At 34.7% G+C, this 18563-nt stretch overlaps 1 protein-coding gene across 1 annotated transcript in view; it reads left to right on the forward strand.

Annotated features, from left to right (window-relative positions):
- Positions 1 to 1409: 1409 nt before the first annotated feature.
- Positions 1410 to 18563, forward strand: part of LOC149191336 (uncharacterized) — a 90618-nt gene continuing 73464 nt past the window's right edge. Inside the window, exon 1 of the mRNA XM_089406604.1 lies at positions 1410 to 1986. Within this exon, the coding sequence (XP_089262730.1) occupies positions 1410 to 1986 (577 nt within the window). The remainder of the gene's footprint in view (positions 1987 to 18563) is intronic.

Here is an 18563-nt window from a genome sequence, read left to right on the forward strand (position 1 = left end):
TAAAAACACAAATTGAATAAATTATACTTATAAGATAAAATGTTTAAAAGGTGTGAACCCATTGTCCCATTCTCTAAAGAAAAAAATGAAATATTGAAGATGGAGTTGAATTGGCAGAGAAGTATCAACAGTTGACAGTGTCTAGAGAGACCATTCAAAGCACAATGCTGATCTTTGATCTCATAGTCGGGACCGACATCTGACTTGCTTTCAGTACGAGCCACAAAACAAACATACTTGTCAGTAATTTATTATTTTGTTTTTCACATAACATATTATTTAAATATAAAATGATAAAACTGTATATATATATATCTATATATATCTATATATATATATATATATATATATATATATATATATATATATATATATATATATATATATATATATAATGATAATGTTTTAGAATCCATTCTCTAAAATTGTAATTTAAATAAATAATTTTCAAATTTAAAACATTGACTTAGAATGCTTCCATGCAGTATTGTAGATAGAGCCAATTTGGTTGGCAACAACAGTCGGGAGTGTCCAGAGAGACCATTCAAATCACAATTATGACTTCCGAACTCATAGCCGAACCCGTCTTTCGACTTGCTTTCAGTAGAGACCACAAAATAAATATGTATACATAGTTGGCCATGTTTACAAGGAGGAGAATTAGTGACAGAATGTCATAGCACCATTCAAAACACAATGTAAATCCATACCCATGAAGTGGCACCCTTTAGAGTAAAAAAAATCAGGTGTTGAAAGTAAGAGTTAGGTTTAGGATCAGGTGTTGAATCAGGTGTTGAATTAGGTTCAGGATCAGGATCAGGTGTTGAATCAGGTTCAGGATCAGGTTCTGAATCAGGTGTTGAATCAGGTTCTGAATCAGGTGTTGAATCAGGTGTTAGCTTGGGGCATATAGCTCAGCGGTAGAGCCAATAAGTAGGGTCGCAGGGTTCGAGTCCCGCTATGTCCAGCTGAGTCTCTCACAAGAGCATGGTGTTCCTAGGTTGGGCCGCTGTCCCAGGAATGAAATTGACTATACTCGTATGCGCCTCACCCCGAGCAGGTAATATTGAGCCAAAAGCAACACTGAGCCATAAGAAACTTTGGGTGCAAAAAATAGTACGTCACCCCACCTTCCAACCAAACATCCCTCAGCCCTCCAACAACCTTTTATTTTTTCTAGAGATGTAGAGTTCAGCACACCCAAATCTGACAGTGCATCCTAAAGATGGGCAAAAACTCCTGACCAAAAAAACATACTCTTGACCAACAAAACTCCTGACTAAGGCACCTAAGTAATACAGTTGCCACACCTAAAATGGTCTGATTTGAAGGCCAAGCCAAATCATCCCATTGAAGACTGTATACCCGAATTCCGGGAAAAAATACAGTGGGGAATATATTGATCCAAGATGGACATAGAGGGACTCGAACCCTGCGACCCGATAAAGGCTCATAAATCAAAACTTTTGAAAGGGGGAGCTTTGAGGAGCCAGGATGATTTGTTGGGTTTACATAGACGGATAGAAGAGCTTACTATTAATTATGATGAGGAGACTTTGTTCCGAAGTGTTCCGTTGTTACTCAAACAATTAATAGGTCAAGATATGATTACTGCTAAGTTATATCTAACTGAGATGTGTGTCCTGTCCGAAAAGGATTTAGCTTATATTGAGAAGTTTAGGACATATACACTGGAGGCTATCGTGATGCATGTACTAGGGTCGGTGTTCAATTGTGTCCAGAATTTACCTGTCGTTAGGGTCTCTACTTTGATCCAACAGCTTGAGTTTGCAGTACGAGTTCAAGCTTATCATCTGGGAATGTCGAAAGCTGCGGATCATCCCAAAAAAGGGACAAAACGCAAAGTGACTAGGAGTCATTATGCTATCGGGGTGAGCTTGGTTGAACTATTAGTTGAGCACAAATTGATTGCTCTGAACAGAACATTGAGCTATACGGAGGAATTCCCTGTTACCCCTAAGACGGGTAAGGGGTTTATACCCTCAAATTGCTTTGCTATGTGCAATTTTGATCCCAGTATTCTTCCGATCAAATTCAATCTTCCCACCCCACACCCCACCTTCCAACCAAACATCCCTCAGCCCTCCAACAACCTTTTATTTTTTTCTAGAGATGTAGAGTTTAGCACACCCAAATCTGATAGTGCATCCTAAAGATGGGCAAAAACTCCTGACCAAAAAAACGTACTCCTGACCAACAAAACTCCTAACTAAGGCACCTAAGTAATACAATTTCCACACCTCCAATGGTCTGATTTGAAGGCCAAGCCAAATCATCCCATTGAAGACTGCATACCCGAATTCCGGGAAACAATACAGTGGGGAATATATTGATCCAAGATGGACATAGCGGGACTCGAACCCTGCGACCCGACTTTCTTCTGGCAGGGCCCACAAAAGAAACATATATGTATAATTGGCCTCTTTATAATTTCATATTTTGTTTCTTTCATATTACATATTATTTGATAAAATTAATTTAAAACATTTTTTTTTATTTTTTCTATCAATAAAAACATAAATTAAATAAATTATACTTATAAAATATAATGTTTAAAATATGGGAACCAGTCATCCCATTCTCTAAAGAAAAAAATGAAATATTGAAGCTGGAGCCGAATTTGCCATGGAGTGTCAGTAGTCGGGAGTGTCTAGAGAGACCATTCAAACCACAATCCCTACCTCTGAGCTCATAGTCGGGGCTGACCATCGACTTGCTTTCAGTAGGAGCCACGAAAGAAATATGTGCATATAGTTACGCATAACCTTATAGGCAGCACAATCTCCTACTTGGTTCTACAAAGGCCCACCAAAAAAATGTACGTATCTATAATTTATTATTTTGCTTTTTCACATAACATATTATTTAATAAATGTGATTTAAAATACTTTATTCTTTTATCATTAAAGAAACAAACTCAACAAATTATTTTATGAGAAATTTAACATTTAATTTATAACATATCAACTCATGATAAACTTCATCATAGACCTCATTTAAGTTGTTTATAAGAAATAATAATAATAATAACAATAATGAACCTAGATTCTAAGCCGAATCGGTCGGGGGGAGTTAGTGGTCGGGTGTATCTAAAGAGACCATTCAAACGACAATGCCGATCTCCAACCTCATAGTGGGAGTTGATCTCTGACTTGCTTTCAGTAGGAGTGACAAAAGAAATATATGCATATAGTTACGCGTGTTTACAACAACCATCTTCGACCTCATACTCAGTACGACCTTCAACTTGCTTCTACGAAACCCCAAAAAACTAACATATGTGTCTATAATTTATTATTTTGTTTTTTTACATAAAGTATTATTTAACAAATGTAATTTAAAATATTCTATTCTTCTTTCAACAAACAAACAAATTCAAAAACAAATATTTTTATAAGACATATTTAAAGCAATTTTACAGAAAAATTATCATTCTTCCTATCTAAAAGTTTAAGATAACAAATCCAAAACCTACAAATTAAAAGAAAATTAGTATAATAATGCTTAAAAGATATGAACTCGCTAGCCATCGTCTAAAGAATAAAACAATCTGAATATGGTTCATAAATTACAAAAACTGAAAACAACTAAACTTAAGCGCTAGTTGCAACTTCAACACTAATCGAACCTCAGCCTTTACCAAGTTGGCTCAGAGCTTGGCCTTTCCTTATGATTCTTCTTCAAAGACAAAATGATTGCCCGACCATGAAATCGATCCTGACCTCAACTATAGGTTTCCTTTGACTCTATAGAAAACAGACAAACTGAAATGGAGTCAGACACCCCTATAAAAACTCGCATACACAAGTATGCTAAAACGAAAACATGCGTCAACTTCCAACATTGCAAAACATCACACCCAATTGAGGTTGGACTTATCTTCTTCCTGAGCTAGTTGTTTATGCCAATAGAACTTTGACCCTCCTAACTATCTAAAATAACACAATGTGCAGTCAGAGCCACCACCTTGCTCACCAATCTTCTGAAAATGAAAAGATCCCTACACTCCTGAATTCACATGTTTTAGAGTAAATTATGAGAAATCTTCACCGTAACTGCTTCAGAAAATCATGGAATTCGAGTCAGCAGACAATTTAAAATCATAACATATGGAATCGGTTTCAGCACCTTGCCAACAAGACTTTTCAAATGCAAAAAAGGGTCAACCTGTGACAAAGCTTTGGTTAGTTAATACTGGTTTTTTCCTACAACATTACATCCAAACCATTGAAACTTGCGCCGACAATGTATATAACACTTCTGACCCATTAAACTATAATTTTCTGACAGAGAGAACTCAAAATCTTACCAGGTTTCCACCACTAGAATCCAACAATCTGCTTACTTGAACAACTCTTATGCTCTAAATTCTAAAGCCTCACCTGCAAATTATGTGAACCAACGAACCATTAGAACTCCAAATTATGCACCACGACCATTAAACCAGAAAATAATGTTCATAAATTCACATGTCAAATCATCCCCGAGAAAGTTTGCAAACTTGTGTCCTGCCACATAGCTAGACAACTTAAGCATTCCGCATAAAAGATTATTGCTCGCATCCAACGAACTAAAAAAAAACTCACTTGGTAATAAGATAAACCTGACAACGAGAAGTAAAGCAAGAAACAACAATCCAGACTCAATAAGCGCCACAACACCATGAAAAAAATAATACAGCCACTTTGAACAACAAAAATAGCTAAATTCGTTTCTCGATGATCCATCAACCATAATAATAAATTCTCTACCAACACTCTTAAAATGAAATTAACACCACCAGAGCTCAAAGCAATCCATGTTAACCCTCGGTTGTACGAAAGGTCACCCTTCTCTGTACCTACACTATCAAATCTGATCTACCATGCATGGCAGGGTGACGTCGACTCTCGAATTCTGGAGCTGGGGATGTAGCGGTGTATTGATGTCACCAAAAAATTTCAGCCAAAAGCCTAATGTTAACTATGGAGATTTGAAATTTTTTACTAATACAGACAAATTAATATTCACTAATACAGTCAAATTAATAGTTTCCAACTAATCATAAATGTCATTTCATAAAAAGTGACATAATAATATATCAAAATGCCTCAATACCAAGTGACTTTATTGATGTTTTTAATGGGAAATGCCACTTTCCCATTAATAATGAAGCACAATCAATTAAATTTAATTGCTCAGAAAACTTTGTCCTAAAATGCAAATGAGTTTAGTAATTAAAACTAAATGCAAAAAATAATGAATGTTAATGTTAGAAAAAAAATAAAAAAAATAATTAATTTCATTAATGGAGTTAAAAAAAAAAAGTTATTAAATTATTAACCTATCACAAAAGCCCCCTTTCCAAACTATGCGGGAAATATTTTATAATGATATTATTATTTCTCAAAAGGGAAACATTTTTTTCCAAAATTGAAATTTTACCTTCCCTTGAGGTATAAATATGGATGAAATTTTCTTTATAATGATAAAAATTTAAAATGAGAAAATTCCTTCCTAATAATAACTTTTCTTTTCTATCAAAATGTATTATTTCATTTCGAGCTGTCGTGCATCCAAAGAAAGAAAATGAAAAACTCTCTAATTTTTTGCATGTCCAAGAAAAACTAAAATGCTAGACTCCAAGGTAATTCCGCTTAATAAATTTAGACGTCCAACCAAGGAAATGAGAGCTTGTGTTAATCTTACAACCAGGAGGAAACGGCTTGAAGAATCAAATCGATTTTAATGGCTTTAAAATTTCTGGTTCATTCAATTTCCCTGTCAAAGATTTTCTCTTCACATTGCAAAGCGTCAAGGAAATTTTGCATAGGGTCAAGATACGAAGGAAGGCCAGCTCCAGGAGAAATTGATTTTTCTTTCCAAGCAGATGATAAATGGCTTTCGGAATTCTGAATCCTCCAAAGAAATCCACACATCACAGAAAGAAGAACTTTCTAGGCGTACAGTTAACTATAAAACGACACAAAATCGTATGAAATTCCAACGAAAATATTGATGTGCAGGATCTCCAAGGTTGAGAATGGTTTCTCCTCAAAAAACGAAGAACCCTCGCAAGAAGGATTGGAAAGGCTCATAAAATTATTAAAAAAAAATATTCACAAATTAATTTATAATATTCACAAATTTCACGTTACAAGATTTAATTAGCAGATAAATTCTTTATAGCACACGATCAAATAAAAAATTTGAGAATTTTTTTAAATAAATATCATGGATGAATAATTTTGAAAAATAGATCAGCAAAACTCTTCCGCAAAATAATTCGTCAAAATGAAAGCTTATGGTTCAAAGAAGGTTGACCTTTCTCTACATTCTGTGAACTTGGAGCCCAACGGCTAGCGTACTTGTAAATTTCTATTCAATCTTAAAGTAAACTATAAGATCATATAGTGAATCAAAATACTTAACATAACTCGTACTAATAAAATGTTCTTGTCACCAACAAATGAAATAACAATTAAAATATTCAACACAATATAGAGTATAAACACATAAATTAGCACATATCACGTATCAGAAGATAGAAGAACACCATGAACGGAAACCCCAAAGTCATTCTATTATGAAAAAAATAATTCAACTCAATAAATCAAAAGAAAATTACTCTACCCAAAGATGGGAAATAGAAACTAGATGTTTTCATTATATAGAGAAAACCCCTCCAAGTGGAAAATAATGTCTAGCTGGCTTGATCCCTGTCAAAATAATCTCGACCGTCGACAATAACTTGATCATCTTTTAATCTCCATTGTCGAATTTTTATTTTTTTGAGGAAAAATTCAGATTTATCTTAAAAACCATTTTTTATTAATAAAAAATTAATATTTTGGATTTATTTCCTAAAAAATTGACTTTCACTTAATTGCAAAGGTCCAAGGCCTCAAATTTTCTCAAAATCTCAAATTTTCCCTTAATGGGGGATTTCCAAAAATAGACTACCTTTTGAACGACAAATTTATTGATTATTTTCCATTTGGAGAGATTAATTTCTCTATAATTATTTTTTGGCTCAAAATTAATTAATTTTCTGGCTTTAGATTTTTATTTAATTTTGCGAGAAAATTTAATTTATTTACTCTAGAGGGGATTTAATTCTTTTGTCACCCTCAAATATTTTAGCCATGGTTTTTGATTGCGAGAAACCATGCACTAAAATAGTTTTACATCAAAATAATTACAATATTAACACTTAGAAGGGGAAAACACGTTTAGACATAGACCCTCAAGACATTATCCAATTCTGTGACACAATATGATTTAGGATTAAACCAAGTGTGTTTATAATAAAATAATTTAGCCATAGTATTCTGATTACAAGGGACCATGCACTAAAATTATTCATAAAAACACTTTTATATTAGACTCGATAAACACTAGGACTCACCCAAGACCTTGTTAATGAATTCCACCTTAGCTTTGGGGTTATCGCTGGAAGAAAAGCTATGTTGATTATCCATGTTTACAAAGACACATAATTCTCGGAGGTTAAAAAATATCCTATGATGAAATCCTCTTAAAAAGGTCATAGGCTTACCTGGGTGCAATTACATGACTCAAAGGCCATACTAGCATGATTTACAATAAAATTTGCATAAATTAGGTTTAGAATGATAATATTAATGTTGAATAATGACTTTGATCTTTGAAACATTTTGATCAGCTACTTTGTACTCTGATTCTTGGACTGTTGACAAGGTGTGGTCAATAGGGCATATATTATACATGATACTGAAGATAGTCTTATCTATTTCCATTTCTTTGATTTATGCTAAGCAATGCAGTAAGGTCATCTCCCAGACTGAGAAATTTGTCTTCTTCCTGATTCACTCTCAAAGTAAGGAGAACATTGTGGCTAGATCCATGGCCTTGACACATGGCTCCTCCATGGTGGAAGAATACAAAGACAACTTCTCCTTGCCCACTGGGAATATTGATGAGCAAGGTAACCTTAGAAGGGGAAGAATACAAAGACATTATTGATGAGAAAGGTGTGCATGTGGATCCAACAAAGATTCAATTCATTCAGGATTTGTCGACGCTAATGCCTCTAACAGAGCTTCGTAGCTTCTTGGGCTTTGCTAACTTCTATTGAATATTCATGTTGGGGTTCTCTTATATCGCTTGGCCCTTAAGTCAAGTGACCAAGGGCGGAGCAAAAGCAAATATTTTTTGGTCTTAGTCACAACAAAATTCATTTTATGAATTAAAAAACCACCTTTGTTTTTCACCAGTTCTCACCCTGCTAGAACTGTAACAACCATTTGAGATTGAGACAAATGCCTCTGACTATGTTATTGGTGTAGTCCTCATTCAACAAGGATATCCAGTGGCCTATCATAGTGAAAAACTCTCTAATATTGTTTAGAGATACCCCACATATGATAAGGAGATGTATTCCATCATGTATGCTTGCCGGATATGGAAATATTATATTACAGGGAAGGGGATGATCATCCACATGGATCACATGCATCTTCAAGTTATGTAGAAACAAGGGAAGTTACAGAACGACTGCCATAAAAAATGGTCTACATATTTGTAACAATTCCATTTGAACATTAAATAAAAGAAGGGTAGCACCAATCATGTTGTAGACTGCCTTAGTTAGCTCCCAGTTGTGGCATTGATCAAAGTTATCAAATCTCGTAGACATAAGATCTTTGGGTGACCACATTTATATAATAATGGCTCAAAATTTGGTGTCACATACTAGATGTTGATGGTAGGAAAGCAAGTTCTAAACTTCCACCTCTAGGATGCATCGTTGTGCTACCTTGGATACCTTTGAGTTCCTTCAAGTGAGCATGCCAAACTTATTTGGGGGACACATTATAGTTAGGTAGAAAGGAATTTTGGTGTGTAGAAGACAATGACGGTAATGCAAAAGTATTTTTACTAGCCAAAAATTCGACAAGATGTTGGCTGGTATATAAGATCCTGCACTACTTACCCCATTTCCAAACCAACCATTAAGAAGCAAGGATTGTACACCCTTATGCCTACTCCTAACCGACCTTGGGAATCTATCTCTATGGACAATATGTCTAACTTTCCTTCTACCAAGCATGGTAATGACTATGTGTTTGAGGTTGTTGATAGATTTTCTAAGATGGCCATTCTGATTGTTTACAATGTTGTAACTATTTTTGCCTATGCAATTTATTTTTAAATTGTATACTTTTCCAAAAAAAATAAAAAATTTATTCGCACTATGTAATAAAGTTTGGCATATGTTTATAAATGCCACTTTAATTAAATTTTAGGTGCTAATAAAGTTTACTTAGTGTTATTTGTAAAAGGCCGTTGACAATTATATGTTGAGCAATTTTCAACGATGAGGACTGTTTCCACCCAAATCAATGCTTAACGATAAATTTTGGGACCCCCCACACTCCTGAAGTTTAACAGGGGGGGTGAAAAGCTATTTATTTGAAACTACCTAGCATGGGCAGTGGGGGGTCGGGGGGCGTGCAAAACTATTTATTTGAAACCACCCAGCATGAAGTGTTGAGCATTCAACGATTGCGGGACCCCCCTTCATGAATATCGTTTACCGCCACAACCCTTCCCGCAAACCACTTTCCAATCAATTTTTCCCACTATCACCACTTCTGCCAAACAACCACCAAATTAATTCCCCGCTATTTTCCTGATGATTTAACAATTTAACCATTGAAATCATTTGTTCTTTCCTCCCAATGTCTCGATAGTTGTTTGGGGATGCGGCAAGCATTAATATCGATAACGACTATTCAAAATTATTTGATAAACCATTTATCCTCCATCCACCTATCTTTTTCCTTCATTTCAACAATGATTGCAGAGGTGCTCAACGATAGAAAATTTCTGAATTTCACAATCAAGAACTTCAATTAGCCAGCATATCACCAAGTACTGTTACTTCTTTGTTCTCTTTTAATTTGAAATGGCTAGCCAGAAGGGAAAGACAAAATCTCTATTGAAAATCCCATGCTTCCTCCTGTCCTTAATTTGGATGAATTCCCTTTGGTAGATGTTGATTTCAAAATCATAGAAACTAAATGTGAATTTGACTTTTACGAACTCCACAATTGGGTAGGTAAGAAATTTGAAGATGCTAGTGATAAATTCAGCTTTTGGAAATCCATGTTACCATGCTTTATTTTTCCTCAATCTTATCATTTCCCTGAATTTATTACCTAGTGTGAAAATTGTTATCTACCTAGCCAGAGAGAAATTGTAGCTAGAAATGGTGAATATTTGTTCTCCATAACCCTAGAATATATTTGCCACCCCCTGCAAATCAACCCTCCAAGTTCCCTTCATACATTTTCAGTTCATTCACTGAAGGAAATCTACTAGAAACTCACCTTTCAACAGAGAGCTAGTATCTTTGAATCTTTCATGCCAGGGGGTTTTGATTTACCTCTTCATAATCCACCCTATTCTTCAGCAACCTTTCCAGAGATGTCTAGACAAGTAATTTCTATGGCTTGTTGTATTTTATGTTACCAGAGTGATGAATGGGTTGATGAAGTTATATTAGGGTTTTGTTAGTATTTTCACTTGGTAAAAAGACCTTTGTTCTTTTCAACTTTGCCTAGTTTATCTTAGACATTATCCATAAACAATTTTGTAAGTTCAATGTAGAAATATCATTTAAGCATCAATCTGTATTGGTGTATTTATTTTTATATCATCAGTGAGAAAGGTTGAAAATTCCACTTCAAAAGTTTGACTCGTAAGGAAAACCACAGTTTGTTATTCATTGGACCTCATTAGCCAGAAGAAATTTAGAAGTCTATTCTTTCAGTGATTTTGTAGATCAATTCCTACATTTTTCATTGTGTCTCCTTAGCAGTGATGTTGTCCCAATGATATCAAGATAAATTAAAAGGATTTTACATCTGAGTGAACAATCAAAGGTAGGAGACTGGTACTTGTATCATAATTTCACAAAGATTAGAGTTTATGGTTCTGAGTAGTAATCGTACAAATTGCCATTTTTTTTTTCGATAAATATTTTCACTCTAGAATCACTAGGACAAAGTTTGAACATGGATGAGATTAATTTCGTATCTAGAAAGAAAAAGGCCCAATTCAAAATAAAGGTCAAAATTGGTCCATTCATATTAAATACTAGAGCAAATGATAAGGAGGTGGAATGTTTATTGAGCCAAATGAAGTTTAAGTTAAGTTTCAGTTGGACTTATGTTCTTCTAGGAGTAATTTCATCTATTAGGGTTGAGAAAAACTCTTCTCCTTACGCTCATATCTCAAAACCAGAAATTGAACAATATGCAAATCAGGAGGTATGGGAGGAGAACACTTTGCAGGAGGTTGAAGAACAAATTTCTAATCAAACAACCTTGGAAACTCCAAGACTTAAAGAGAAAGAGTTAAAAAGACCAAGTGAAAGTATGTCTCCTACTGGTTCAGGTTCCAAATCAGTAGAATTCAAAGTTTTTAAGAGGAGAAAGACAAATAACACAAAAGAAGAATCATGAGAGGCCAGAAATATAGAGGTAGCTACAACAATTATGTTATCAAGCGAGCTTGTGTTTAATTTGTGGCAAAATGAAGAAATGATTCTTGATACATCGACTTCCCCTCATCCTGGTGAGAAAAGTATTTTTTGCTAGATTCAAAGAAATGAAGAAGAAGAATGAAATGCTAAATAATGTGATCTATTTTGAGTTTTGGAAGCATACGTCTACTACTCGAACCAGACTCTTGTCTACAAGGGACCCTGATAGAGGAAAATTTCAATTGGCATTTATTGAGCCAAGGATCCCAATTCCAAGATCAATAAATCATTACAAAACTTCAGTGTTGTATTTTGACACTAAACAAATTCATCAAATAGATCAAATCGATCTAGACAAACAAGCTGGTGAAATGAGTTATTTTTCCCTAACAAGCTCTGCCATGGCAACTTCAAAACTACAAGCCTCTTTAAACAATGTTCATTCTCAACTTAAGTTGGAAAAGAAGTCATCCTTAGCAAAATATACAATAATAAAAGCTTTAGAGGATATTGTAATCAAATTAGGATTATATCCTAATGATAATGTTTCTAAGGAAGTTATTAGGAACAGGAATGCAGACATTCAAAGACTGGGGAAACAATTGAAATTGCCTACATCAGAGCATCCTCAAGCTCATCAAGTAGGGTAAGTAGAGAAAGAAAAAGAGAATATGTTGCACATGATTGTTGATCAGAACATCCAAATTCAAAAAATGGAAACAAATATGGAAAAACTTCTGAAGAAGAGAGAGAAACAAGTTATTGCAGGAACTTCTATAGCAGAAACATGGCCAGCCAGCCAAGATGCCACTGAATAGTTATATAAAGCTATGGGAGATCTATCACTGAGGAATATTGAAATTGAGAAACTTAAAGCATCACTATAGAGGGCAAAAGATAGTAAACTCAAGGAAGATAATGCATATCTTACAAAAGTACAAAATAATTTCAAGCTCACTAGACAACTTGAAAAATATATGGATGAATCAATTAGTGCAAAAAATCTGTCAGAAGCTAAGGAGAAGATATAGACAAACATTCATTCAACAATTTCAGATGTTTGGACATCAATAGAAATTATTTTTGAACAGGAGAAACTAATACACAAAGAAAAAGCAGTTGTTGTTGAGATCAAAGAGGAGCTAGACAATAAACCTAGAGAAGCAACAAGGATTATCAAAGTTTTGTATTCAAAAACTAAAGAAGAACTTGAAGACATGGGTATTGAAGACAGAACAAATGCAGTCCTTGAAGTAAGAAAAATATTGACAAAGAGAAATTTGATGCTACAACTAGAAAACAAATGCCAAAATCTAGAAGTTCAAATCAAAATGTGTCATAAAAAGTTTTATGTTCCTTAGCAAAAAGGACTTCCATCCTTAAGAGATTTTCTTGGCCAATTGATCTAGTGGAAATATTATCAAAAGAAGTTACACGATACAACAATAAATAACTCAAAATTTGCTAAAGTAAAAGGAGATGTTGGTGGTAAAACTTTTCTTCAAGGTTTAGAAAATGATTTATTCATCTCATATGATGCCTCACCATCTTTTTGTAACTAAGCCCACATTTGAAAAATACACTGAGTTAGTTGAAACATATATGAAAGTAATTAAATTTTCATTTCCAAATGATGATAGGTGGAATACGTTCCATGAACTTATCAAATAAACAAAAAACAGATTTGAAGGCGGGATTTGGGGAAAGCAACAGGAGAAGAATAAGAAAAATAATATTGAAAGGAAGCAGTTGGAAACTAAGTCCTCAAATAGTGTGTTGATTACACTAAATCAGTTTCAAAATTTCCATTTTTGAATTTTATCAATTAGAACTATCCAAATTATTTTGGATAAAGCTTTATTTTCATGTAAAAGATTGTAATAGATTAGATATTTTTGATACAACTCTATAAGTACTTTGTAATTCGAGGTAAGAAGGGTTGATACTTTCCTAGAACCAGAGACATTATTGTACTTTTATGGAAATTTTGAAGATAGCCAAAGGCTTCTGGCTTCAGTTTCTAGAAGCATTTGTGTTCATGAGAGTCTCCTTTGTGTAACCATTTTTGTGATTCTTCATGTATTTGAGGTAATATAGAAGTACTAGGTAAGGCTAGGTCGATTTTTGACCTCCCTGATAGCCATTGAAAAGTTATTATCATCACTGAGATTAGCTAATTGAACAATTTAAATTAGTACCTCTGCATCATTAAATTATTACCTTTTTTCATCTCTCAAATGTATAATTGTTAGCTATAGAAATCTTTCTATACACCTCAACTTAGTTTGATAATATAAATATTTAGGAAGGATATTTAATTATCAAATATCTTATATTTCATCTATCATAAGTATTTAAATATTGCATTTTGTTAGTACTGGAATCAACACTTTGAGAAAATTTTAAAATATATGGGTTATGTACATGTGAATGATTTGATTCATTGATCATCCATTTAAATAAATCCTCATTGAGATGCTTTGGCACAATTCACGAGCCTAGAACTTTCTACAAAGAAACAACATACAACAAGAGTATTAAAACATAATCCATTTCCAAGATCTTCTTCGAATGGATTGGGTACATTTTGGGATCCCACAGACCATCATATCATATCAGGATAACAGGTTCCTAAGCGCATTCTAGTTGAGTCTTTAGTCATTGTTGGACACCAAGCTCGCCAAATCAACTTCCACCCCAAGACTGATGGCCAAAAAAAGGTCGTTAACATGATGATCATGCACATTTTGTGCATGTACAACTCCAAGCATCCACACACATGGAATGAGAGTTTCTCCTATGTTCAACACAACTACAACAAATATCTCCATAGCTCAATTGGCCATAGCACTTTTAGGTGGGCCTAGGATTTCAACCATTAGGTCCCATTGATATCGCACTACTCATTTCAACTACACCAGACGAGATACACATGTGCAATATGGAGCCAATAAAACTACCAACTTTATTTAATTAATTCAACACACCTTCCAACAGGTCCATGATATCTTGCAAAAAGTAAATACTAAGTACAAACAACCTCATGATCAACATTGTGTGCCACACAAGTTTCAAGTGGGAGACATGGTTTGATTGCATTTGCAAAGGAACACCTTATAGGGGATCATATAAAGCTTCATCCACTTTGCTATAGACCTTACACAATCACCAAGGCTATGGGTGACAATGATTTTGAGCTAAGTATTCACCCCTTCCTTGGCCTACACCCAGTGTTCTATGTGGATTGCCTTCGACCATAATTTCCACTATTGTTAAATACATCAGAATCATATAGAAACTAACACCAATAGAGCTCAACCCATATTTCATTTAAGATCACAATTGATTAGATCATGGACACATAAATTAAAAGGACTTGCCAACAGAGGACCTAGTTGTATCGGGTTGTCGAAGTAGGCAAGCTCCTGCACCAAGGAAGGTGGCTCACTATGTGATTTCAACAAAATTTTACCCATATAATGGAGGCACTCAATTCAATGGAGACCATTTCTTCCTAAGGGGGGAGGACTAATCCTAGTGAATATCGAAGGTCACCCACCTATTCCAATGGCTCACAACACAATTTCTAGTTTGGTAGTTTCTTTTATATTTTTTAGGTCCTGAACTTTTGGAGTTTTTTTGACGACCTAAATGATGTTTTTGGGGAAAAATAATTGCTAAGTGCAGACGGAAAAATGTACTTCTTGGTTAGACCTTTCCAATGAGTTATCTTTCACAAAAAAAAAAGATTGTATACCAAATTTATGACCTCGGGATGTTGACGTTCCGACTTACCCCATCAGGACCCATAAACATTTGACACTTCATCTCCTAGGGTTAGTTATTTTATTTTTATGGTTTCTTATTATTTTTTATGATAAAAATTCCTCCGAGCCTCATTAGTTTGATGAAGGTGTGTAGCTATCACATCTCTTCTTAGAGATAAACTACCACCATTTGAGCTAGTATGTTTTCTTTATGCATTTATATAGTTTCAACAATTTCCATTTATTAATAGAAATCAAGTGTCATTGTATCTCAATGTTTTGGTTATATATATATATATATATCATTTCATTCTTTTCATAAATTTGGATCATATAAGGTCATATGAGCCCAACGGTAAAAGGTTGAGAGTGGTTAAAGTAGACATGTCGCTTATTGTCGTGGGGCATGATTCCACCATGTTTATCACACATCGTTTGGTTCCCATGGCTAGCTAAACCAACCATAATTTCTCATGGATTTTCTTTTGTAGAGCACATGTATTCACCACCTTTGGGATGATATAACTAAAATTAGAACATAGGCCAATTAAAATTAAAACAGGTTGGTTAACAACCATACCTTCCCTTTTTATTACTGAAGCTTGATGTTTTGCATACCTATTATCCAATGCAGCATAAATTTGTAGTATGTTGTAAGCCACATCAAGTAAGCTGTGCCCCAATCTGCACCTCTGCACTATATTACGAGGCAGCTGAGGAAAGTGTTCGCTGTCTCTTACACATTGTACAACTTTGTGCCATTCTGTTGTTGTTAAGGACAATTTCTCCATAAATGGTTCTCTCCACGTGTCCAACACTACACATACCCTTTCCTGAACTCGTCAATCTCTTCTTTTACTGGTTTAGTAGGCCAAATTTTGTCATAAATAGTTGATTTTTTTTATACTAATTCTTCACTGGATTGGTGAACTTCACATTTTCCTCTCTCCTTACTTATATCTTGAGGGTTTTGGCATTTTCCCATTGAAATTGGTCTTATCTCTTTGTTTCTAGTATGTTCAAAACTCAAGTTTGTGTTTGACTGTTCATAACAATATTTGGCATTTCGGATAGTGTCCTCAAATGTTCTTAGCTCATAAAACTCAATCCTATCTCGATAAGATCGTAGTAACCCAATGATATATGGCACATACCTCAACAACTCCAAAAATCTATTAGTGTACTCATCAATAATAACTTCCCTAGCTTATGCTTGTGGAATTCTATAATTTTTCTATCATAATACCTCTTAGACAAGTACTTCTCCCATAATTATTTCTCAAAATTTATCCATGATAGTTCCTTCACCCTAATGTCTTTAAAATTCTCAAATCCTCCCACTATATATCAACTTTTCCCTTCAAGATGAAAATGACTACTTTGGCCTTCATGTTTTCATAGTCATGCATTCTGTAGTGTTTTTTCATTCCCAACAACCAAGATTATACCTCTTCAAGCTTCTTTATCTCTCTATGAAGATAAGAGGATTTGACTTCTTGAACTCTTCTGGAATTGTCCTTTTCTCCCTTATATTTTGTTGATGGTGACTTCTAGTTGCAGTGATGATTGATCAGGGCTACTTGTCTTTTCTTCTTAAGCGTTGACTAGGATTTGTCCTCTCATTGTCTCTTCATTTCCTTGCTTATTTTTTTCCTTGGCTTGTTTCCTTCTACCCTATTGGTCTCCAATCCTCAATTTTGGATCTCCAATGGTCTTTTCTTGGATTTGTGCCTGCCTAGATAGATGGCACTGAGATTATGTGGCTTTTGTCTTTGCAGGTCTAATAAGATCTGTAAAATCATTGCATTCACCTTTGCTTGCCTTTCTTTTGCTCTAATGATATTTTCATTGATTGCCTTGCAACTTCTCAATTCAACTCTCAAGATCTTGAGAGTATCCATCCAATAAGGGGATTTTTTGTCTGACTTATTTTCCACTAAATCCTCTTTTTGACCATGAGGGGATCTGTCTGTTTTGTACCATACCATTCTACTACTCATTCTTCCATTTTCTTGCTGGAATCTCTTATCTATATCTCTTTGTGTTGTTATACACATAGCTATTAGTTAATTCAAACATAAATAAACATATTTACACACCACCTTGCATGTTTACAATAAGAATTCTGATCTGCAACTGGTTGTAAAATAAAACCCCACGTTAACATGTAGGTTAGAAAACAAAGTAACATTTGAGAAATATGTCAAGCCAATTGTCATATCCACTGTAAGACTACAATAAGTACACATGAGCATATAGTGATTAAACTATTAGGTTAAGTGTTTACCATGTGTGCATGTGAGTGTGAGCTTCTTCAGGTCCATTGTTGAACCTTCACTTTGATACCACTTTGTAACATGCCCTCCCACCCCCTTGTACTATCTCAGGCTGTTGGACGTGTTACTTATTGAATTGATCTGACCTCCAAGGTATATTATGAATATGGAGTTATAAAAATTCTCCTTTCATAATTTATTTAAGTCTCAAAACACATAGCACCGTCACGTTCAACGCATGTAGAGCTTTCTGGTGATATAAAATTTATCTCTATCCAACTCCCTGATTGAAAATTATGTCCATTTGAAGTTTAGCCAATCATATTAGGCCATGTTAGCATTGCGCTTCCACGTCAACTTAGTTGTTAGTCCGCATCAACATGGTACTACCATGTCATCCCATGCATGGGCCTCAAAACTTCCTACCCTTATGTGCTTTAAGGGCTTTCCCCATTGAATGTATTTCAGCCCATCTCACAATTTTGGTGGGGCTCGTAGACCCACGTCATGTCGGACTGACATGATTATTTTCTCCTAGTAAATTTTCAAAATCAGGTGGTAGGTGGCAAGTGGTGTTAGAGGTTCCATCAATTAACAACCTTGACGGATGGATGTCTTCCCATTAACTATTTTCCCATTTTATGCCACTAAAGTTTGGTAGAGACTAAAGGCCTGGGAGTGCCAACAAGTTTTGGGCAACAAATGTTTGGTGATCTCATCAACTAACGAGTCCAAAAAAGACATTCTCGTTAGCTATAATTATATCTACTACCACTGCCTTTCCAAGGAAGTGTGGAAAGTTGGAAGTTCCAATGGGTGATGAGCAATTCCATCGGTTGACAACCCTAATAAACAAGAAATTTCTTGTCAATTGTACTGTTGTTTCTCGATACTTAGGGGAAATGAGAAAACAAAAATTTACAATGCAGAAGAAGTCTCGATAGCTGAAATATGAGATCTCGTGCACTCTGTCACCAACCATGGTCACAT

Source organism: Pinus tabuliformis, chromosome 2_2, assembly GCF_031772625.1.
Source record: "Pinus tabuliformis cultivar Carrire ecotype Pingquan chromosome 2_2, CPIR1, whole genome shotgun sequence".
Lineage (NCBI taxonomy): Eukaryota > Viridiplantae > Streptophyta > Pinopsida > Pinales > Pinaceae > Pinus > Pinus tabuliformis.